At 42.6% G+C, this 24,528-nt stretch overlaps 1 protein-coding gene across 2 annotated transcripts in view; it reads right to left on the bottom strand.

Annotated features, from left to right (window-relative positions):
- SUFU (SUFU negative regulator of hedgehog signaling) overlaps window positions 1–24,528 on the bottom strand; it is an 88,240-nt gene that overhangs the window by 44,595 nt on the left and 19,117 nt on the right. For both annotated transcript variants that reach the window (XM_014275566.3, XM_005481139.4), the window contains exons 3-4: window positions 19,990–20,126; window positions 1,675–1,817 (exon numbers count right to left, since the gene is read on the bottom strand). In XM_014275566.3, the coding sequence (XP_014131041.1) occupies window positions 1,675–1,817; window positions 19,990–20,126 (280 nt within the window). The remainder of the gene's footprint in view (window positions 1–1,674; window positions 1,818–19,989; window positions 20,127–24,528) is intronic.

Below are 24,528 nucleotides of genomic sequence, written 5' to 3'. Positions count from 1 at the left end.
CAATACCAGATGTCTCTCTAACAGCAGCTGAGATCAGCTGCTTCAAATGAAGGGGTGAAACACCCTTCAGCTGATAGCAGAAGGCAGTTTCTTCCTGCTATATCAACCACTGGTTTGTGCCTTTGAGCACAATGTTTCACCCTGAGATGAAAAATATTTTTGCCACAGCCTTCTATTTTCTTCCTCAATGTTCTTAAGTCTTTTCCAACAACACTGAATTTTTTTGTCAAAATCTGTTCAACTGATGTTTTATCAGGAAAGAGGAAAACTGGAAACTAAGCTCTGAAGAGCAGCAAGCAGAGTGAAGGATGTGCCTTCTGCTGTAGGCATAAAACTGCACTGATAGAGATCTACATGGAAAACCCTCATGTCAGCATGCACCAGCTCTGCACACCCCACCTCTCCTGTCCCTTGCACAGTTCACTTTGTCAGGACCCAGCCCTTGGAGGTGCACTTCATCCCCACCCATCTCCCAGGCTTCCTCCATCACCAGCCTGAATCACCCCTGCCTCAGGACACCCCTCCCTGGGCCTTCACTCACTAATTACATACAAACAACAAGACTCTAAACAGGAAATTATTTTGTGTTGATTCTTTGCTTTTTGTAATCATTTATCCTCATGGGTCAAAATAAATTCATAACAACAAGCATCAAACAAAGGGGAAAACCAAGTCAACTGTATGTGTTGTGGAAGATTAGAGGCCAAGGGCCTCAGGATGCAGCAAGCTGACTGTTCTTTGATTCAAGACAGCTGGGCACTAAAGAAGAGATGAGGACTAACATAGTACTAACTGGAGAGTCAGCCAGGGATTATCCTGCTTAGCTTGGCTCTCTGTCTCTCCTTCCAGGTCCCACAACTCACCTTGCACTAATTAATCTCACACCCACCTTGTTTTTGTTGATAAAACACAGACATTTGGGCACCTCAGAAAAGCTTTGCAGAGCACTTGTCTTGTGCAGGTTTGTGGTAACAGAACTTCCTTTTACATGTTGCAACTACAGCCAAAGACAAATGGGAGCAACTAGAAGCTTACATTGTAAAATACAGACACTTGCATTTTCCCACAGGATGGAAGCTTTTCCACAAAGCATGAAGAAATCAGCAGCTGGCATAAACTATGCCACTCTTCCACTAAGGCTATTAACCCAATATGCAATTTAAAAATATCCAAAGCAGCTCCTATCTAAGAAGCATTGCTGAGAAGGACTTTGGGAAAGCAAGCAAACCTGTTTGGCCACAGAAGCTCTCCATGCTGAACAGCAGAGTTAAATCACAAGGGATTTTTTTAGTGTTTCTTTTGCAAAGCAAACCTGAAGCTTTCTTAAACAGTAGATCAATACAGGAAAACTCAGCCTCTAAAGAATCTTTGTGTCAGTACTGCAAGCTACATTTCTGCCATTTAAGTACTGCTAAAACAGCTCCAAGTCCTGCTCCAAACTCTTCTCTTCCCGGCATTCAAACCAGTGGACCACTTATTAATATTACTATAGAATTAATTTTAATTTATCTTTACATTAGCTTTTAAAACTGTTTCTCTCAACATTTTTTTTCAATGCTCATATTTGAAACTGAAGACAGGATAATAAATATCTGAGTTCTACAGCTCAAAGCAATGTTAGCTGCACTGCACGCCCAGGAGGTGGCAGTGGGAGCCACGGTGGCTGGGCCATACCTGCAGGAAGGTGACCACCCCAAAAGGAGTCTGCACTGGCTGCATCTGGGGGTCTTCTGTCAGCAACATGTGCTGGATTCGAGACTCACTGTTGTCCAAAGGGCTGTGCCATGACACGTGGTCACCGCTGCAAAAGGTGTTTTCTGCAAGGAAAGAAACAAGAACTATTTAGTCTGTGAAGTCTGCTAGAACATTCCTTCTGTTGGCAGCTGCTCCTGACTGCTGCCAGGCAGGGGCCTCTGGCCTGGGACAGTCATTGGTGACTGTTCACAGTGACTGCCCCTGGCCAGCTCTGCTGAGCCTCTGAACCACCCAAAACAGAAATGGAGTCTCTTTGAGTGATCTGAGTTCAACACTGATTTCAAAATTGCCCACTCTTGAGTCCTGTGGACAAAACCACCATCCTATTTTGATATTAAGTCCAACAGGAAATACTAGCAAATAAAATTAGCCTGTCTGTCATTTACTACTAGTCTCCTTTTTTGAGAAGGCACAGAAGGTCAGCAGGCCATAGTGGACGTCCATTGCCACAGCAATTCACACTCTTAATTTGCCACAGAGAAAATATTCTCAAACTTGAATTAAACACAAATACTACCCTGCTATATTTAATAAAAATTCTGGTGCCCATCTTGTGATAGTGTAAGTCAAAATCACTCTCTCTCTCCGTTGTCTGGGCGGCTCTGGTGCAGAATTAGAATTAATATGTTTCTTCTTTCCCAAACAATGAGAAAACCAATAGGCTATAAATTTCATTCTATGTCAGAACAGACTGCATCAAAACAAGGCAAGCATTCCTTTCTTTTCCTCCCCTCCTACTTCGAAAGACAAAACCCCAGATAATCCCATGTTCCACAGCTAGTGCATGCCAGAAGGCACACCAGAACCCATCTGTCTGATGCAGCCCCACCACAGGAAAGGCTAATGCTTGCTTTCTGAGTGAACTAGAAGTAAAACAACCAGCCATGACCACATTCACAGCAATTAAAGCACGCTCCATCTGCATGCAGCTCCTGGAGCATGTGTGGTAATGCTGCCTAGCTGACTGCTTTTATCTTGGATCTTGTGCTTGTCCAAGCAGAGCTTTATTGTACACACAAACAAACAACCTGGAATCCACATTCTGCCCTCTGAGATAGGTGTAGTTCTCCAGGGATGAAGTGAGTACTGCCTGCCTGCTTCCAAAGGGAGTGGCAGGCCCAGTGCCCCTCTCCTTGACCAAGCTCATCCATGAAGGCAGTCTGGGATGCTGTCCTTGCTGTGGTCTCTCCCAAGGCCACACTTAGAACCCAGCAGGAAAGGAGGCCTTGCCCACCGGAAGAGGACTAGGAATTGCAGTGCAGACTGGAAAACAGTGGTTATCTGAGTTGCTGTCTGTCGAGACTGGAGCATCTCCCATGCTACAGGAGCAGCATATAATTCAGAGGGGTGCCCTCCCCATGGTCCTGGATCTTCACCTAACCTTCCCACATCACCTTCCAAACACATTGCAACAGGACACCCCTTAAACAGGGCTAATAAAAGAACATGGCAGTGTCTGCAATAGCAAGAGAAAAACTTTTTGAATTGCCAGGAATTGCAACTCATTCCCTGTCACATTAAACAGCACCACCAAGGAACTGGGTGCTTGTACACCCCATTGCAATAATTGTGCATCAGAACCAAATTTATTATTAATAATTCCTTTAATGACAATTTTTAGTAAAAAAATCCTTTCAGATTTTTTTTTCTCCAATAGACATTTTTCATTGCCATGACAAGCACGGGTTTGTGCAAGGGCAGCAAAGGCAGGATGCTTCAACGGAGCCCTCAGCAGCAGGCAGGTAAACTCATGAGAGCTCCCTCAGAACTGTTCTGATTAAAAATATTTGCAGTCCTCTCCCTGATGAGGAGCTGCTGGCCTGCTCTTGGCTGTAATTTTGGGCAACTCAGTGTGTCTCCACTGGGTGTCCCCATTGCTGTGGGTTTGAACATCTTTATATATGTTTTTTCAGATGAATTTCCTGGACAGCTCATTTGATTGCAAATTAAAATAAACTCTAACTACCATAAGGAACTTAAGGTAGTTAGCCTGAAAAATGAGGCATGTAACAGAAGTGCTGTGATAAGTAAGGGAATGTTTTCCTTAGTTAAAATTAGGAAAGAAAGAAAACATAGTGAATGCAAGCTGCTTCAAAGGGTTTATCATTATGTACACTAAATTACACGCTTCCAGCTCTGGGACTGAAAGGACTGGTTCAAATATTACTTTACTTTTAGAGTTGAGGAAATATAAGCAGACAAATGAAAAATTATATATTTTTTTAGTATCAAAATCTGGTTAAAGAAACAGCACTTACAATGTTGCAAGGGATATCTTGTGATATTTTCCAAGTTAGACAAAATGTGGTTGATTAATTTTTTTAAAATGATAAAAGCCTCTCAGTCACAGTTTTCAGGAATGAAACAAAGCCACAAAGAGCTTATTCTTGGGCCCTGTCTTTATACCACAACATTTTGCCCATCAAATGCTCACACAATTCTATGCTGATCGATCGCTGCGTTTCACTGTTGGTGCTGCTTCTCCTGGGAAAGCCCAGCCCGGTTAGAGCAGGTTTTCAAATGCAAATGTCTCTGCTGGAAACCCACCTGTTTATGGCCATGTGAACACTGAACACTTAGAAAATCTCCCTTTCCCTTGCATACACACGAACACCACAAAATTCACACTGACTGCTCAATTAAATCACACCAAAAAAATTCTGCAAATAGCATGAAGCCAAATAAAAATCTGTGGGAGTTCAAGAAATTTGGTATTACACCCCGAAACCCAGCATTCCACTTGCTGCATTGTCACCCATGGGGGATGTAAGATCAGCTCTTTTACAGAGACCACTGCAGCACTGAGAACAGCCTGGATTACATAACTTGTAACCACAAAAACTAAGAAATTACAGAAATAAAGGGCTAGATAATAATTTCTATTGCCTCATGCTGGAAACATGGAGAGTATCTGGTATCCTCCCTTCTTACCTTTCACATTCATGTTTCCAAAAGAGTCAGGGATAAGAACATCACAACTGGATAAAGCCTCATCTCCTTAGGTGACCACAGCAAAATCAAAAAGTCATCAGAAAAAGTTCCAGGACATGACCAGGTAATTGTCAAATCCATATAACAGCTGGCAAAGCACAGAAATTATCTAGCCATCAACAGGAGAAATTAAAAGCAAAGGAACTAAAAGAAAATATGTTCAAAAGTTAAATCCGAATTATTTTAGCCTATGGATAAATCAGCAAATCCTCAGGTGTAAACTAAGGCTCTGATTTACTGCACACAAGCTGACTGCTGCTGAATACTTCTGCCTCGTGGTAAATCTGAGGTGGCTTCATGTTCCCTCCATGCCAGGATGAGCTAAGGTACCCAATGTGCCCCAGGATAAATTCATATCCTTCAACAGTTACCATGGGAGCAGGGGATGTGTTGTAAATACACAGGCTTGCTCATGGAACCCTCTGGGACTCTTGCACCCTTCCTGCTTGGAAGGGGCACTAACTAACAAAAAACACTGACTTTTCTTTCTTTCTGGTGAGGATTGATGATTCCATGAAATCCAACTGCTTTATAGGGAGGTATTGATTTCATAAGAACTCAACAAGGAAATTATTAAAACATTTCAATTCAAACTAACTATTTTAGTTCATAATTTATAATAGCAAGTCTGAAGTCTCTCTATAGCTCTACAAAAATGAAAAGTCTCTAAATTTGCCATAGACCAGCTCTTATACTATTCTATTATGCAAAAGCAGCAGTTATACCAGACCACTCTGTTAAGCCACCCATATTTTGAAGCCTTTAAAATGCCATTATCAATTTTCTTTTACAGCTCACATAAAGCAGGTGAGGTTCCTTCATGCAGCAACAGTCATAATTCAGCAGCACAATCTCTCCTAACTTTACTATCCAACTGCTCTGTAATGAGAACTGGGGAAATAACTCAGAGGGAATCATTCCACTGTAGACTAGTAAATTTTCTTTGTCTAACTTTGCTCATGTATTTTCTTGGAGTGAATTCCTCCTCCCTCCTTTAATTTGACTAAATATAGCTCATGCCTAAAGAAATAAAACCAAGTCATATTCTTGGCCTCAGGATGTTTCATAAACATTATAATGCATGCAATCTATGCTCAAGTGGTGTTACCTAGCTCTAGAGAGAAACACAGATTACTTCCCACTGTATTTTCAATTCCTTTTTTAAACCTGTCAGCTTTCCATATATGGGATCCTGCTACAAGTCCTTACTGCCTTAATCACTGCAGGGAGTAAATGGAAAAGGACAGCAAACTTAGAGAAGTACCAGGAGCTGAGAGAGAACTCCATCCTAAAGGCAGCTCCAGGCTGAAAGTGAGTCAGGGAACATCTCCAGTGAGCTGGCTACCCTGCACCCAGAGCAGAAGGCAAACAGTCTTTGGGCATCCGGGAGTGCAGCATCTTCTCTTGCATGTGCATTGGCAACTCGGAGGAAAACAAAGAGCTGATGCTGTTCCACCAGCAAGAAGACAGTAAGGCAACTTTAAGCCTTTCTCCAGTCCATGCAGACTCCTGTCCCCAGCCTGTCTGGCTCCAAGACAGTTCAAATTGCTCTATCCTGGTTAATCCAGAGGCCAGAAACTTGTCCCTTTTGACATGGTCCCGCCACATAATTCTTGAGATAAATTTTAAAATTAGAAGAACAGATTTGCAGCCTGATCATTCCTCTGTATCTCTTCTAAGACACCTCCTCCTTCCAAATGCCAGCTAAAATCAGCAACAGAGGGGGCTGAGTAAGTAACCAGATAAATCCACCTGGACAGTGTGTTACAAGTTAGAAGCTGACACAGCACAGAGTGGGAGAAGTCCTAAGTACACTAACTACATTTGCTTGGTGTTGGCAAAACAGCTACTTATATCCTTCAAGAGCATGTTTCTGTTTCTTCTGTTTCTGGGGAAAGCCAGGACATCAGTACATGGTCACTGTATTTGGGGACATTGTTGAAAGAAGCAGTCCTGCTTGTCCCCTGCAAAAGCAGGGCTACCTGGACCATGCCCTCGGAGCAGTGATGTTGCTTAGCTATGCTTACACAATGCTTGGCAATTCTCTGCTATCTTGGTCTAAAAATAAAAGAAAAATCCAACAAAAAAAAACACCCCAGTAAATCTGCATCAGTGTGTGGCATGGGGGATGCTGGCACAAAACATGATGACCACATCCCTCACAAAGCCAGACCTACATTAACCACAGTGCTCAGCAGTGTGAAAACTGGCTGCAAACCTGACTCAGAGATCTCAGCTAAACTGCAGGCAGCGAGTCACAGATGTCAGCCTGCATAACTCAGAGAAATTGTGTATTTGAGGGCAAAGAAGGATTTTAACTCCATGACTTATGGGTGCAGGAATGTTAAAAAGGCCCCCAGTGAATTCCTGACCAGCATGACAGTGATGAAGCCAGACATTTAAATTGAATGCAGCTTATCCAATACTTACAGAAACAACGTAATTTATTGCATTGCCGTTACCCCATGTATGGTCTGTATAATTTATTATATAAATGCATTTTCTCCAATACATTTTTAATATTCAGTCTGGCTTTGTTAAAAAAAAAGTAATCTGGCAATCTGTCACAAGTAAGATTTGATGCTGTTTTTCAGTACCATTTTGCAGACCAAACAGCTAGAATTAATTGAGAGAAACTAAGGGCAAACACAGAGTCCAATGCTGAAATGTAATAGCTATATTTTTCACTAGACCTAGTTAATATATTTCTAACTAGCTCAATAATAAATATAAGCACACATACAAAGATTTTAGCTATAATAAATCAATACAAAAGCTAAAGATGAAATTTGTGCCTAAGTATCTCAAAGTAATACTGTTGTTGCAACTCATTATATGGATGAAAAATTTTTAAAAACAGAGTATTAAAAAAAAGGACTTTATTTAGACTCATTTGCCAGCCACATTAAACTGGAGAATTAATGCTAAATTCAGTCTCAAGATTAGTTTCCTAAGCTACAAAGAACTGCACACATGGATTGGTAAAGGGAAAAAACAATTGGGATATAATCTGTGGGGCCCACTGCCAGTTAGTTTATAATTTTGTTTTCAAGTCAAGATGAACATGTTTTAAGAATATACAAGGAATTAGCAGAATCCAAGCTGTGATATATTTGCACTATGTTTAAAAAATGCTTTTCCTCCCTGTTTTTCTTTTTCAGTTCAGTTTTGCTGCCCCTTGTCTCCTGCCTTGGGAACAGGAGCTGCCCCAGCCCTGGCACTCCAAAGAGGTGCAAATTCACTCAGTGCTGCTGCCTCCTGCAGACATGCAGCATAAGAGAAGATCCCTTAGGAAGAACTAAATCCCAGGAATACAATTAAACAATAGCTCCACTGCAGGGATTCAAATTGGGCTTTTAGAAACAAAGGGCCTAGATAAAAGGTTCCTTAAAAAAATAGCAGGGAAAAAAACAGATTACCAGTACTGTAAGGACTGCTTGACCTCTGAGGTTTGAAGACAGTTTCAGAAAGCAGAGAAGCGTGATGCAGTTTATTTTCTAAAAATTACTCTGCAGGTTGAAAATACAAAAATGATTACTGCACAGCTTCAGGGTGTTAAGTCTGGAAAATAAACAGCCCACACAAAAGAGCCCAATCAATTTATGCAAACACAGACAAACTTATTTGATCATTTAATTCTTTGAACTGAAAACCCAATGAAGAGCCTCCCACAACTTCCCAGGGTACATTACCAGCAGGGCAAGGTGATTCTTCACTTATCTGTGTTATGCTTAGAGGCACCACTACTATTGGCAGTGGGATGATGGAAAATGTGTTCTCACTGTACTGCAGCTTCCACTGATGGAGTTACAAATACTGCTTTTCTTATCACAAAGTAGACCCCAGGCACCCAGATGCCTTCTGCCACACTGCAGAGTGCAGCAATATAGAAAAAAAAAAATAATTTAAAAGCTATTGTACAATAACCAATTTGGTTCTGAGCCTCTTCTACCCCCTCTGTTTTCCACGACATTTCTTTCCATCCCTTACAGATCTGCATATCTGGCTCACTCCTTCTTCCTGCCCCATGCTACGTGTGTGCACAATTTCCATGACTGCAAACTCTGGGAATTTCTCAGCAGGCTCCCAGCAAGTGACTCCAGTGCCCAGGGCACACTCCCACCCTCTGCAAGTGGGGGGCCCCCTGTCCTCTCCCTGACTCTGTACAGCCTGCTCCTCCAGCCACCTCCTCCCACACTTTCTCTCCTCCCCACAACTGCATTCAGCTCCTCCACTCTGTTCCCCTCAGGCTTCTGCAGCTCTTACAAACAGCAGGAGCTGGCACATTCATCGTGTTTGGTGTCCCCTTTGTATAAGCCCTGTCCAGGGCAGGTTGCATCTCTCACCTTGCTTTTGCAACAACACAGTTCTCACCCATTTGCAGATTTATCTGCATGGCTCCCTTCTCCAGAAAGGGGAAGCTGGAAGAAGGCATGGCAGCATGAAAGGATTTAGCAGGCATTGTTGAGTATGGCAGAAAAAGAAAATGAACACAGATGTGAGTTGCTCCTCCTCAGTCCCACAGAAGTTTGCTGCTCCAAGCTCTTGCTCCTCTACTCCCATCACTCAGACCCATTGTCCTTGGGTACTGCAGGGCTGGGATGTTTTCACCTCCCCCAGTCTTCCTTTTACTGTCTCCATCCTCCTGTTCCAGCAACCATAAGGGAGCAGGAGTGATGTGCTTGCACCAGGTCAGGCAAGAGATCCTTCCACCCCTGCTCAGTTACACTGCTACCAGTTTTCTGCACCCTTCACCTGAAGGAGATGCATTTTGCAGCACCCCTTTAAAGGATGGTAGTTACATCAACAGTTCCAAAAAGTGAATAGCCTTAGGATGGGGTGGAGCCCCAGGAGCCAGAAAGGATGTTATACAGCAGGATCTTCTGTCAGATAAGGACTCAGCTCAAAACAGGTATTTAATACAGTTTATTTACACATCATGCGGTCCCACATGACCAGTCTGAGGAGATACTTACCTGTCATTTACAAACTTTATCCTGAGTTCTGGCACAGGAAAGCCAGAATGTTTTACAGTTACCTGAATGTTTCCCATCAAGGTGCAACTAGAACACAGACTGGTGCCCACAGGATTTGGCAACCTTTAAATGTCCTCAGGGAACAGAAGGGAACAGAACTGCAGCAGGGAAAAACGTTTTTCCTTGCTGGACCTCCTGAATACCTGCACATGTGCAGGCCACTGAGAAGGGAGGATATTTAAATGGACCCATGAGCATTATGAGCTTGTACAGTCACTTGTGATCTTCCCCTAGATATGCATCTATAAGACACTTCTGTTGAAGAGGTTTCAAGGAGCTTGAAGGAATGCAAAAGCAGTATCTGCCTTTGAGGAACCCAAAGAACACACAAGCAGCTTCTCTGAATAGCCTTCACAGCACAGACATCTGACAGACAGACTCTTAGACTGCACCAGGGTATCTGTTTTAGCAAAATTATTTAAGAAACTGCAAGAAAGGGGAGATGGTCTGTGAGAAAACATTCACAAAGTTATCACATTATAACTCTTTCAGAAAAAGGTTCTAATTACTCAGGCATTAGTTCTGGGACTTGTAATGGACAAGAGGGCAGAGGTCTTCAAGAGAGCACTGTGTCATGTTTATCAGTGGTTGATTATTTTCCCTTAAATTTTCAGGAATTTAAAGCTTGCACAGGCCAAACTTTTGTTTTACTTTGGCAAAGCAGGAGGCCAAAGGGCAGGAAACAGAAAAACTCTGCATTCACACATACTTGCATAAAATAGTTACCACTGAGCTCTACCAACCCATTACGGCACTGCAAGAAAAACACACTTATTTCATTCCAAGGGTTGTATTTATGGTTCAAATGCAAAATGGACAGCCTGTTTATGGAGCACCATTTGAAACACCATCCCAAGTGTTCTGAGAACACTCCTTTAAGCCCCTAATTTTAAATCAGAAAGCACAAGAGTCCACTTCCCTCAGGTTCTGGGCTGCCCACAACCTCTGAATATTCTCTCCCAGTTTCTCTTTCCCACCAAGAACAAAACACTTCCCCTGCTGTGCCCATTTGCTGCCTCCTGGCTGAGCAGGCTGCTGCAAAGGATCTTTGGCTCTGAGGCTGTCAGAAGATGATCTGTAATGAGCTCTGCACACTGCCACTCTCACAGGCAGAGTGGGTTAGTCAGAAAGCACAGTTTGAGCACCACTTGCTGCACAGATCTTCAATAGAATGTGTAAGAAGGTGGATATGTAACAGTGAACCCAACTTCCAGCTCTGCAGTTCATCTGCAGTTACTCTGCTCTGCAGTTTCATCTAACATGGGCTTGGCAGCTGCCAAGGGAAAACACAGTCCTTTTCAGAAGGCTACTCAGTACGTGTAACCTTCAAACTCTCCTCTGTGCATCCCAAACAATTGCACACAGGCAGTGAGAGAGGATGCTCTTGCAACTGCAGAACAATCCCTCTGTGTTGCTGCTTTCAGCTCCTCCATAGGAGGAGGCAATGCTGTTCTGTGCAGAAGCTTTTAACTGCTAAAGCAGTTGCTTCCGTTTCCCAGGAAAGGCTGGGTGGGACAAAGACCTTGTATATGAGAGGCCAAAGGACCTCACACCAGCAGGAGGGGGAGTTTTCTGCCTTCCCTGTGCTGTTTCCTTTGTCCTGCATTCCTCCTTCAGTATAGGGGACAGAGCTTTTATCCAAGGCAGGGCTCACCATGTGCAGCTTCTCCCCTGCTTCCTTTATTCCAGCGTTAAGAGATATTCTTCCTCACAGAGCTTGCTGGTCTCAACATGTGGGCTCCTCCTCACTCCCCTACAGTGGGGAGGCTCTGGGTAGGATGGAAAAAAAGGCTTCCTGCAGAGAGCTTGGCTGCCCTCCACTTTGGGCAGAAAACAGCCAGATCAGTCCTGATCTTGAACTGCAGCCGCTGTGGATAAACACCTGCTCGGGGCCAGCATCCAGGCGTCCCTGGGCGTGGGGCCTGCTGGCTGTCCCTCTGCCACTTGGGCTGCTGCAGCAGCCCTGCACAGAGATGTGTCACACAGCTTCCTGCAGGTCTCTGTGCCAGCTTCTTCCCTCCCTCCCTCCCTCTCCCAATAGCAGCCCACCTGCAATATGAAAGCTAAAATAACTTGTACATTTCTAAGTATAACCATGTATCAAAGTTACAAGCCTTGGTGCTCTTGTCCATCCCCGACCCTTTGAGAGCAGCACCAGGGCAGATGGACTGATGTAAAACACAGAAAGAAGACAAATTCCCACCCGCTTTCCTTTTCCTTTTTTTTTAAATAAAGTAACTGAATGAACTGTACTGAACAGCTGAAAAACAACAAGCCAAGTTCAGTTCCCAGGCAGAAACAGGACATGAGCTGACAGAATTAAAAGGGACAGCATCAGTTGAAATCTCGCCAACTCAAACTGGGCCTAAACCTACTTTATCTAAATTGCAGTAGCAGCTACAAACAAGCCTTCTCTTTCAGGCAGCACTGAGATCCCTCACTTACTGCCTGGAAATACTATGTAATCAGTAAAGCAGTCTAGGAGAAGACAGCTTTCCTTCTATTTCAACAAAGTCTTTTATAAGCAACAAAGGCTTTCTGTGCCTTTGCTCCTGGCAAAGTCTCTCCGTGCCTTAGTGTGAACCTATCCTTTGGGGCTGGAAAAGGTCAGAGACCTGTTCCCAGCCAAGAACTAAAAGTTGGAGAGACAACAGTGGCTTCCACAGCAAGACACAGGAAATAACCATGAATCCAGACAAACTGCAGGAGAGGAAAAAAGCCCAAACTGTGGGAGATTAGAGAGGTAGGGAAGATAATACTTTAATTTATATTATATAACTAGCTTAATGACAATATAAGACATAGACTTTTCATTCTCCAAGTAAAATGAGAGTGCAGGTGTCCTTGGAAACTCCTGGGGTTCCAGTCATGCTTTCCTACTCCTGCACTTCTGACTGGGAGAAGCCTCATGCCTAGCCCTGCTTCACAGCACCCATGCTAATGAAGCAAAAGGCAAAGTCACTCAGCAGTGGTGCTGATCCCTTCCTCTCATGTTCCTGGGAAATCATCCTGCACTTCTCAAACCTGACCAAAGGGCTGCAGGGGCTTTTCTATACTGCAGCTGAATTAAATGTATGGAGAACAGATTCTCTAGTGTTGCCTAGCAAGTCACAAAGGCCAGAAAGATGCTACTCGCTAAAACCATAACAAATAAGCAAAAATAATGGCCAGCTTATCCCATCGGTGGCTGATGAAGTGACAGTGCTCCAAGGGAAAAGGCAGGGCTGAGTCTGGCACTGGGGTGCCTCCACCATTGTAAAGGGGCAACACCTGCTGGAAACAGGAAGACAAGTGAATTCAATGTAATCCCACAAAATCTAAGGCCATGCAACTCCATTTGTGCTGCCAGGAAGAACAGGCACACCACACACATGTGGTGGCATTCACAGCTGTGTCCCTGCTCTATGCCCCCTCCCAGTTTACCACCCACACCTGACAGCACTCTGATGAAGAGAGGAAGGACAGGCCACCAGCTGGTGCTAGTTCACAGCCAGGGAAACCTCAGCCATGGCCAAGGCCACTGCAAAGCTGCTTTCCAAGGACTGGCAAGCTTGTGCCTCTGCAGCCACCCACAAAAGACAGCTGAGGAAAATCACAAGTGAGGATAAAAGCATTGGGCTCTGGAGGTCCCAAAAATTACAGTCATACAAACTGACTTAATATTAAGCTTTGCAAGCCTGCAGAGAGGATCTGCATTACTTTAACTAAGGGAACTCAGATCTACAACAGGGAGTAAAAAGGCCAAGTCTATCTGCAGCCAGCACTTCGCTGCAACACATTTCACAACAATTTACAAGAGTTACATCTGGCAATTCTGTTGCCAACAACATCAGCAATGCCATCGAGCTCCAGAGGAAGCCAGCTACAGGTTAGGGACCAAAGCACGAGCTTGACAGCTGCCTGTCGTGCCCAGCTCATCAGCCAACCACTCTGCACGCCAGCAACTGGTTTGTTTTGTCAGCCAGCACATCATTTGGTACCACTCACAGCACGTACGTCCCAGCTGGAAGCCAGGGGATGTGACAAGGCTGGCTTAGATGGGGGAGGGATGGGAAGTACTGGGGAGGTGAGCTCAAAGGCAGCACTATGGGGAGAAGGGGATTTATTGCGCCAGTGCAGGACACTGCAAAAATGCAAAGGCCCAGGCTCAATCTGAGCTGCTGCTCACAGAACAGCTTGTTTTATGGGAAACATCGAAGAGGAATTAGGCTAAAACCCAACCAATTTCTCATGGACCGCTGAATAACTATCAGATGATGAGAGCTTTTGGCCATGACAAACTTGGGTTAAATTGGAACCAGTGACTTCATGTTTCCATACCCCTTTGCAGAATAAAGGCACGCAGCCCCTGCACACTTGGTTGAGTGTCCTGTTCACCTACAACAATTTACTGTGCTACAATTTCAGCATTCACACTGCAGAACAGGTTCTGTTGAATTGAAATTGATGTTGATTTATACTTCTTTGTAGATCTAAAAAACACAGTTAATCTCCATACAATTTTAATCTAAAATCCTGGAATACTAGAGAGGAGACAGGCCAGCTCTACACTGGAAATGGGTCAATATTATAAACAGATGATAGAAAAAAATATATATTTTCCAGAGCCATAGCAACCAGAAGAGAATAATAAATCGGCCTGGGGTTGGGAAGAAAAAGATAAGGGTACAGTCAGGGAAAAATGTGTATAAATTACTGGCACATTTTATTTGGCTTTAGTCATCCTCCTGGGAAGAAATAAACAGCTTTACAAACAAGCCAGAGAAGCTTCATTTGTATTCAAGGAAGCAAGGAGTTTGTTTTAGGTTTTGAGTTTGGTCGCTTGTTTTGGTTTTTTCCTTTTTACACACAGAAACTGGCCTGTGTCAAGAATGTTTGAAAACATGTTGGCAAGCAAAGAGTCACTGAGGCTGCTACTCTGAAGCTTTCTGGACCCCAGGAGATGTGAAGCCAAGGCCTGGGGGATTTGGCAGGACAGCAGGTGCCAAGGTACCTGCGGGCTCATGGCTGCAGGTCTGTGACCCCCATCAGATCCCCTAATCCCACTGAGCCCCACGTTCAGTGTAAGAGTCATAGCTCATTCACACACTTGTTGGGACAATGTAAAAAGTCTCAGTAGTACCAAGGTAATGAACATTCACTGCTTCCTACGTAACTTACTTTCTTCTGATTTATTGTTGATAAATCCATGCTGGAACATCCATTATTCTGTGGATGCTTTCTGGATGGTTTGTTTCTCTTAGCAGTTTATTAAGACCTGAAATCTGATTGACCACTTAGAAACTTTTTTGGTGGTTTTTTTTGTTTGTTTTGGTTTTGTTTTGTTTTTTTTTTTTGGGGAGTTTGTTTTGGTTTTGATACAGGTTTTTTAATGGGATGTGAAGAACAGTATTTGCCAGTTTTCCAGTCTCCTGTGGTGCTACCTGTGTCCCCTAAACCAGCAGGGGCTCAGCCTGCTCATGCTGGTATGTTCTGGAGTAAATGTCATCAAGCTCAGCCAACCTGCAAGCTTCTAACTCATGGACATGCTCTTCATACTTTGGGCTCATTCCCCACCACAGCTTGTGCATTGTGGAGAATATAACCATGACATATGCCACATCATTATTTTCAGGCTTTTTGCATGATGAGTTTTCATGACCATTTCTCCAAACCCGTACCTGACAGCTGCAGCTGTTTTCTTTCAGGCTAAAAACATGGAAGCAGCAAGAGTTCAATACACACATGTACTTGTTCCCATGCTACATTAGTATATTGCCCTCATCACACATATCAGACAGACCCTTGAAAACAACATAAATTTATCCTAGAGAGAAAAAAAATTGCCAACTTTAATTTCAGGAAAACACAAACCATAGTCCCTCTGTAGTGATTAAGGGTCTTAGTACTGTAGTACATAAAGAGTTAACAGTTGTTGTAAGCTCTGGATAAGCTTTCTGTAGGAAGAGCATTTCTTCCTTTTCATTTGAACTGAAGTATAAATTTGTTCTACCATGAGATATTTGCAGTACACCCATGAACCATGACAAGCTAAGGTCACGGAATTGTGCAAAGTTTCATTTTCAAGGTTTGAAGGTTTGGGGATTTTTTAAAACTAACAGTGTTGGAATTTGTGGTCATGGTCAAACAGTGAAAAAATTAAGAACAGATAAAGCCACAAATAAAACTCTTTGAGACTTGAAAGCTTGGTGTTGTTGAAGGAGGGTAAGTACTGCCCTTTAATCAAAAGCACCAAGCGCTTGTTACAGTGAACAGAGAAGCCAAGGCTGAAAGAGGTCTGAAATTCAATGCAGAAGATTGCTTTTCTAAAGCACTGCCACAGTGCAGGAGAGAGAGAAACAAAGGAATGCAACACTCATTTGCCTAGAAACATTTGTTAGAAGAATCCATCACTTGCAATGAGACATGCTTTGCAATTGCAAAACACAGGAATAATATTTAGGACAGCAGTAGCTGCTAGGTGAATATTCAACTCAGTCGTCATCACCTGAAAATGCTCAGGCTCAGCAGGAGTATGACTACACCTCACTCTCCCCCAGCTTCAGCTGGACTCAGCAGCACACCTCTATGATAACTAAAAAGTTGGCTTTTATCAAGAGATAAGAATTTAGCTCCTAGTACAGCTTTCAGCATAACAATTTTCTGACATGCAAAAGTGCTTGGAGCCCATCCAAAAAGTTTCTGCTGATTTTATTCTTTTTCTTACTTCTTGTTCAGAGTGGATTCGTAAGTTTTACTTCAGTTGTTTCAGCTCTTCAAATGTTTTTAAGGCTAGTTTGGAGTATTAAAGATACAGCATAGTTTTATTTTTTTTAAACAACTGAAGAGGACGACATTAAAGTACATACACCAGAGTTAAACAACACTTACCAGAGTTTCATTTGACAAATGCTCTAAGCACTACAGTCAGAAAGAACTTGAGCAAAAAGAAACCTTTCATCATGTAAAACAATGCTGTCATGCCACAGCCTGCTTCATGCCCAATGGGCTTCAGAAGAACCAACCCTTCAAATACTTCACAGTTTTAAAGTTTCAACATCTGATTAGAGAAGTCCTGTAAAAAAATGAGAAAAAACAATGGCAGAAGCTCACTTGGCTCTGCAGAGTGAGAATGTCAAACTGGGGGAATCTCTACCAGGCAGAAAAGAAAGTAACACTGCTGAGGACTGGGCGCCTGATTACCCAGGAGTGACATAAGGGAGAACGGCTCTGGACACTGCCATTCTGAGACAAGACAGCTCAAGGGAGTACAACAAAACAAAGCAAAACACGTCAGATGTAGAAGTACTGGAGACTCTGCAGAGCAATGGAGTGAGAGATCTTTGACTAAATTAGAAAATTACTGCATCTAGCTGTGGTCAACTGGCATTGCCCTGAAAGATCAAGAAGAAACATGATAAAATAGGCCCCATTACAAGTCTTACTTTTAAATACATAATCTTGTCAGGATTAATGTGATGTCTATTATTAACCAGATGATTTTAGCCTGAGAAAATTCTTTCTCAAAGAGATATGTGATAATCAAATTTGTACTAAAATAAAACTAGAATTTTTTCACTTGTTGCACAGCATACAGATTTGTTTTATACAAGGCAAGGAATGGTTGGTAACAGTCAGTGACAACACACAGCTGCTTGCTGAAGAGTATAAAGCAGCATGGAAAAAAAGGCCCAAAATCCAACACTTCTGTGATATTTTAAGGGGCCTTTGCAGGTCACTTGTCCAGCCTCCCTGTTTGAAGTGGAGCCATCCCCAATGCTAGATCAGGACCAACTTAGCTTTGTTGAGCCATTCCTGAACCTTTCCAGGAATGGAGTTCCAGGACCTCTCTTATAAACCATTCTCTGTCCTTTGCCACTCTCCTTGTGAGCAAGTTTTCCTTGAAACTATTCCAGGGCCTCCCATATTGCAATTCAGAGCTGTAGCCCTTTGATGTACTACCTAGGGCTTGACCCCACAATCTTCTAACTACCCTCCCTACAGCTGTAAGCTCCAATTAGAACACCCTGCACATTCTCTTCTCAGGCTAAACTGGCCCTGCTCCCTCCAGCTTTCCTCATGGCGCACATGCCCTAGAACCCTGACCACCTTGAACACTCTCCAGATTTTCAGTATCTCTTAAAGGCCAAAACCAGGACACAATATTTTAAGCAAGCCCTTCTCAGTGCCATGCCAAAGAGGTAATAACTTCCCTCTATCTGCTGCTCATGCTTTTCCTAAGGTAACCCAGCATGTGGTTTGCCCATTGTATGCTAAGCATGGTATTGGCTCATACCCAATTACATAGGTAAAGAAAGAAGTCAATTTATGATTCATACACTGTTGTTTTTCATAAGGCAAATTGAAAACTAAACACCCAGAGGCTAGAATCCAGCAGCATGGATGAGTTTCCATGTGCCTTTAAAGAGTCATGGTGGATATAAAGTAAAAAGCAGCATGGATAAGCAGAAGATAACACTGGAGGGTGGTTCATGCCAGATTGATAAGCATGGGCACAACCGCTCTTTTCATTCTAAGAACAGTTCTTTGGCTTTGAGGTTCAAAAAGATGGGACTGCATTTTTGCAGGAACCAAACAAGGGAAGTCTCTGCCCTGACTGCCAACTTAGTCCCCAAGAAGTTTGCCCTTAAGTACCCTTCCAAATCCCATTTCACTCCGCAGACCTCCTCTCATCAATGAAAACACAGTGACCAACAAGCAACTGCTGTGAGAACTGGCCTGAACTTAAAATGTTTCAAATGGGATGCAGGATATTTAGTATATGTTAACACATAACACATACATTACTTTGTATCTAAGAGGGAGACTTTAGTTTCAGATGTTTTCTTCAGATCCTGCAATCATTGCATAGAAAATGTGAGTATGAATTCATCCCTGCATGGTCAGTAGCAAAAAGCTGCTGTGCAATACAATTTAGGCAGGATGTGAATTTCAAGCAATGTAAAACATAATGACAGTCTCATATATTTAGACGCTTAACAGTTGTAAAAATCAAGACAGAAAAGTGAGACAAATTTTGGATGCTAACTGGGGAAGACAGCTACATAGCAAATGTTACAAAAAGACAAGCAATAATCTGGGCTGGCACTGAACTATGTCTACCAATATTTAGAAAAATACCCAAAAGATTGGCACTTCCTCAGATTTGTCATAGAGATTACCAGAGCAATGTTGTTCTTACCCAGACCTTTTTCTTTTGAGACTCTGCCAGCTGACTGAAAATCATGAGCAGAATCAGAAGTTACTGAGCAATTTATTAACTAGTTCAGCAGGTACAAAATGCTACAAATAATCATTGATTTACAAGGTACTTTACCTGTAAAGGACCTCAAATTAACTTAAAAATGTTCTTTAAATATTGTCATTCAGATCTTGTGATGCTGGAAAGTGCCTTTCAAGTACATTAGCCATCAGCCATTGCACAGGTTTTCATGTGCTGGCACTAAAAGTAACATTCAATCTGCTGATGTAAATGAAACTATGAAAGAACAGTGCAAGAGGATGGTTTGTAGGTACCCTGGTTCCCAGTTTTCTGGCAATTCTCCACCAGCAGTAATGATTCACAACTGTAAATTCCTTGGCCCTCCCAGCCCTTAGCATTCCTTACAACTTTTACATTTTCACATCTCAACAACACCATGTCCATATGCATTGCTACTGCTTGGCTGCAGGACCATGGGAAGGGATTTGCCTGTGATGGAGCTCCAATGTTTTTGGAAGCTCTGCTGAGAAGTGAGACCTTATCAGATGGCTGTTCCTCAGCCATTCAGGATAATCAAATGTGTTCTTCTTGCTGTGAGAAGATACTGGACGTGGCACTCAGTGCCATGGTTTAGTTAATGAGGAGGTGTTAGGTCATAGGTTGGACTTGATCTCAAAGGTCTTTTCCAACCTAGTTCATTCTGTGATTCTGCAATTCTGTGAACCCAGCTATGCAGGCAAGAGTCACTGGGCAGACCTCCTATAGTTCTGACTGTTGTGTAACTCCAGCTTTTCAATACTCAGGATTTGCAGTAACCTAAACAACAATTGGTTTTGTCCCTGCAGGCCAGGCTGCAGGAAGGAGCACGCTCCTTTGGGTTCCCACACAAAGACAATTCCCAAAACCTGACTGGGTGCTGGTGAGACAAGTGTCACACCCTGTAACAGACGTGGCCCTTCAGAAGCAGAGCAGGAAGAAGCAAGGCCTGTATGGACCCTGTGGTACCTGACTGGAAGACGTATCTGGCCAAGCCCTGCATCAGCTCTGCAGGCCAGGTGGGTGGCGCCGACTCCCCCGTCTCCCTCTTCAGCCGGAACGTCAGCTCAAACCCAAAACCACTCGGCCCATCTGTTCCTGTAAACCTGGAGGGAATGAAAAATAAAAACTCATGACACACTTCTTGTAACCAGAGCAGGATTGAAGACTGGGACCATGGAAAAAGGAGAAGCATTCTCCCCACAGAACCAGCCATCCAGGGAGTGGAATCTGGACCCTGTGTTCTGTAACCACATGTGCAGATTTACCTGACTGATACAGGACAGTGGCAGCCTCACAAATGCAAAGTTGTATCTTGGACAAGCAGCATCTTCAAAGTGTTTTATTAGTTTCACATATCAGTTAGTAAAGGAAAAAATAAATATTTCTTAAAGGGAGAAATAAAAATGCTTCAAAGGGAATAATTTTCAAGAACTGATTCCAGGAAAAAGCATAAACCAGAAACTGAAACACATTATGAATGGGTCAGTTTTAAGAAAGATCAAAGTTAACAAAAAGCCTTCGAGCTGATGTTTCACAGCTATAGTTTTTGGAAAGTAAGATGGCTCCCTATTGAAATTCCTCCTTTCAAGGCATGTTCTGAAACAACACAGCTTTGCTTCTAATATGAAATGAGCTAGAGTTCAGTGGGCTTTTTTTTAACCTCTTGGATCTCTGCTTCCCAAAAATAACTGTTTAAAGAAGACCACACATGCTTTACATTGATCCATACGAAAATTACTGAATAACAGAAGTGTTTAGGTGAGTATCCATCAAATCTAAAGCAACACTTGTATTTAGGAGAACATTGCTGGTCACAACACACCAGTACTCACAAAGCAGTAAAGCTGACAGGCAACATTACTTAAATGGATTTGTTCATATGGCAGTGTGACTCTTTAACAGAGAATTACTAAATAAGAAAAAAAAAGGTAAGGAAACAAGCATTAAGCTACTTCCACACTAAGATTTTTTTAAAAATCCCCAAAGATTCAAGACATACCTTCCAAAGAACACTCAGAAAATGCAGCAGCATACAATGCATATATTTTCAAATTAACAGTTAAAACTTAGAAGAATTTTATTTGCATCTAAGAGATTTTTATTTAAAGATTTGACTTAAAATGTTTTTGAATAATTAATGGTCACAAGTTGGTGAAAATACAGGGAAAATTTAAAAACATGTAATTCACCTGCACTTTGCAGCTGTTCTGAGGTAACAGTCAATAAAGTGAAAGTCTTTGATCTATTTAATTTTAGCTTGGTAATCTGGTTTTGAGGAAATTGTGACATATGTGGCTTTGAATACTCATGATTACTTTGGAAATACTTTATGCTTAATTTAGACAGGTCTTCCATAGAAAGAAATATTAATATTCAGAATGTAATTAGAATAGTAATTTTATTAGTATTTTTGCCAAAGGTTTTGCTTTTATTATCCAATAGCCAAGTTATGCAGCTTGGCTTCTCTTACAGATATCCTTTTTACTGCAAGTGCTCACACTGGCCCCAGCTTCAAAATGGTGATAAGGATGCATCAGTCTGCTAGTGGAAAGGCAAGTAGCAAGGGAAATTATTTTTCTCAATTAGAAACCCAAGATCTCCAGATACATGTGCCAATGGAAGACAGAACAAATGGCTTATCATCTCTCACAAGGACAGAGATACTCCTCATGTGGAAACACTCGGTCCTCATGGCAGTCTTCTCCTTTCAGAGTAGGTCTCAACTGCTTAAGCATTTATCTTAGGACAAAAACCCCACCACAACTTGCAGGCTTGCAGATTTTCAAACTTGTGCTTCTTCCTGTAAGTTCCAAATTCCCCCCAAACTTCCAGAAGATTTCTAGAAAATCAATCACTATCATCCACCCAGACAATGAACAAGCTAAAAACCCTAAGAATATTTCCAGAACAGAAAGACCAGACAAGCCTCATTTCCACAAAAAAAAAACCTGGGTGGAAGGGTAACAATATGCAGATGGAAGAAATGTTGGTAGAGTACATGGAAGCCATGAACTCTTCCACAGACCTCCCCACATTCTCTGCTACCTGTACCTGCACCAACCTGCTCCCTTTCCAGTGGAAAGCATTCCCAGCAGGTCAGCCTGACACAACTCCTGTGCCAGCTGCAGAGGCAACGCGCTTTGACTACAGCCTTTGATCTACAGAAACTCGATTCTGGCACTATTTGGGGCTATTTTCTCTGAGAGCTAGGGAAGTGAGGAATGATATGATAGTTTTGGTGTAGGTTTTTCTGGTCATGGTTAGGTTGGCTGGGTGCTTTTGTTGTTTTGTTTCTGTTTTTTCAGGTGGTTTGTTTGTTTTTGGGTTTTAGTGGGTTTTTTTGGGTTTTTTTTTGTGGGGGGCGGGGAAGGGTGGTAGTGGCTTAAATCTGATGGTAACCAATTCAAACTACAGCCAATTTAGAGCAAGGACTTTGGAGCTTAGTTCAGCATCTCAGCACTGAAGTGCTTTACAGGTAATTTATTCAGTCAAATTCTTGCAGCACAGCAGTCCAAAAGCCTCTCAGCCTTACAGGAAGATGATGGTCTGACATGGAACATGTGCAGGGAGAAAGGCTCAGAATTTTTTTATTTTGTATCCCTGCATGGCCCTGCTACATAGACTGAAAGCTGCAGTACAGCATTAAATTTCTGTACTAACAGATCTGAATATTTCACATAGCTTGTTTTATGTCTTGGTTCTGGTGAACCCTGGAGTTCTGAGTGAAAGGTTCTTCTAAACACTTCTAAAACACAAAGGGGCAGTGGGGGAGGGGGAACCCCTATTTTGCCCCAAAACTAAAGATGCTAAGTATAAAGAGTCTAGATGGACTGTATTGTGCCCACCACCACTTTGCTCTCTCCAGCCTAAGGGCACATCACCTTTTTAGCCAACCCAACTGCAAAGCAACTGGGTAAGTTTTCAGAAAAATAAACACTGATGGAAAAATTCTTGGCTTGCTGCATGCTCACTGGCACACATCAGATAGTTTAATATTATGACTACAGCAGTAATAGAGGCTCTGGTATCTGCCAAGTCAAATCCAACCCCATATTTAATATTAAAACCTTATTTTGTCAAAAGAACAAAAATAAACCTTTCAAAAGCCAAGGTCATACATTACATGCCATTCTTAGGTTAAAACTCCCATTATCTGTTCAGCAAATCAGCTCAGAACAAACCACACTGCAGCACTGCGCATACGCTGGAGGAGCCTGCCTCGTTCCTTTAATGAGGTAAGAGTTTCACTGATCATGATATTTAGTTCCAGCAAAAGAATCCAAAGAAATAGAGGCCCCTTTATTTACAGAGCTGTGCAACCAGGCCCCCCCGAGCCCCCCACCACCCCACACTCTGCCAGGCCCTCTTCTGAAACCACACACAGAGAACTGAAAAGCTGCTCCCCTCTGCAGCCCAGTACCCAGGACGTTTTTCACATCAAATAACCCAGCTTAAGAGGATCAAAAGCCAAAGTAGCCCTTTGCTTTAAAAACAGCTCTGAAAACCAGAGGCTTTTCAGTTTAAATCAAAGCTATATGCCAAAGCATTTTCATTCTCACTTTTGCAAGGAAGAAGGGAAGGGTTGCTTCACTGCAGTGCAAATGGCAGTACTTCTGCAATTCTGCTTTTGAAAGCTACACAGCTCTGTACAAGAAGCAGAGTGTACTAGGTGTTTATTTTTTTGAGAGTTTAAGAGTATGTGCATATAAATATATTAGGTGAACCAGTCCCTGGAAACGGGAGTTTACATAGGGAAATCACTATGATTATTTCAGCCTGAGAACAACAAGAAAGCCCTTTCAGGCTGTTTGGGGATAGTTTGGACTGCACTTTCAGAAGTCACAGTTGCACTTCCAACAGCTTCAGAGAGATAAACTGACTCTCTTCTGGGAAGCAAGGTCACAGCACTCTGGAATGACTTGTCTCAGATTCTCAAACTCAATTTTCAGCTGCTTCAACACTACTTTTGTGAAACCACTTAAGATGTCTTTTACCTAAACTTCTTAATTGCACATTTCCACATCTTCTACAAAGACAGTTTCCTGTTCTGCTGCTGGTGAGCTACTTTGATACCATATTGAAGGCTGCAGAAATACAGTATCATTACATTTCTAAACCTGACACCAGAAAGAGCTGCTGGTATTTGTATCAGGACCAATTTTAATTGTACCCACAATCCCCATCCCATCCACCAAAAAATCCTAAACATAATAATTGCCAATCCATAGCTTTCAGTACTCTAGATCAGCTTCTTGGGATGTTTTCAAAGTGTGAGGAGATGGTCAAACCAAGGTGACAGACAGGATCCACCACTCTGCCTGATGAGAACAAAGCCTGACACCAACAAGAAAAAGCACTTGGGAGTCCAATCCTAAACAGTGTTTTAAGGCTGCAGAGCTAATACCTGTCACAAAAAGCATCAAGGTACCCAGTGACAAACCTCACAGGTCCTCCCTGAAAATTACTTAAATCACCTGAGACGTGCATCACTTCCCTTTTACTGCC

Source organism: Zonotrichia albicollis, chromosome 7, assembly GCF_047830755.1.
Source record: "Zonotrichia albicollis isolate bZonAlb1 chromosome 7, bZonAlb1.hap1, whole genome shotgun sequence".
Lineage (NCBI taxonomy): Eukaryota > Metazoa > Chordata > Aves > Passeriformes > Passerellidae > Zonotrichia > Zonotrichia albicollis.
This window is presented reverse-complemented; position numbering and strand designations above follow the sequence as displayed.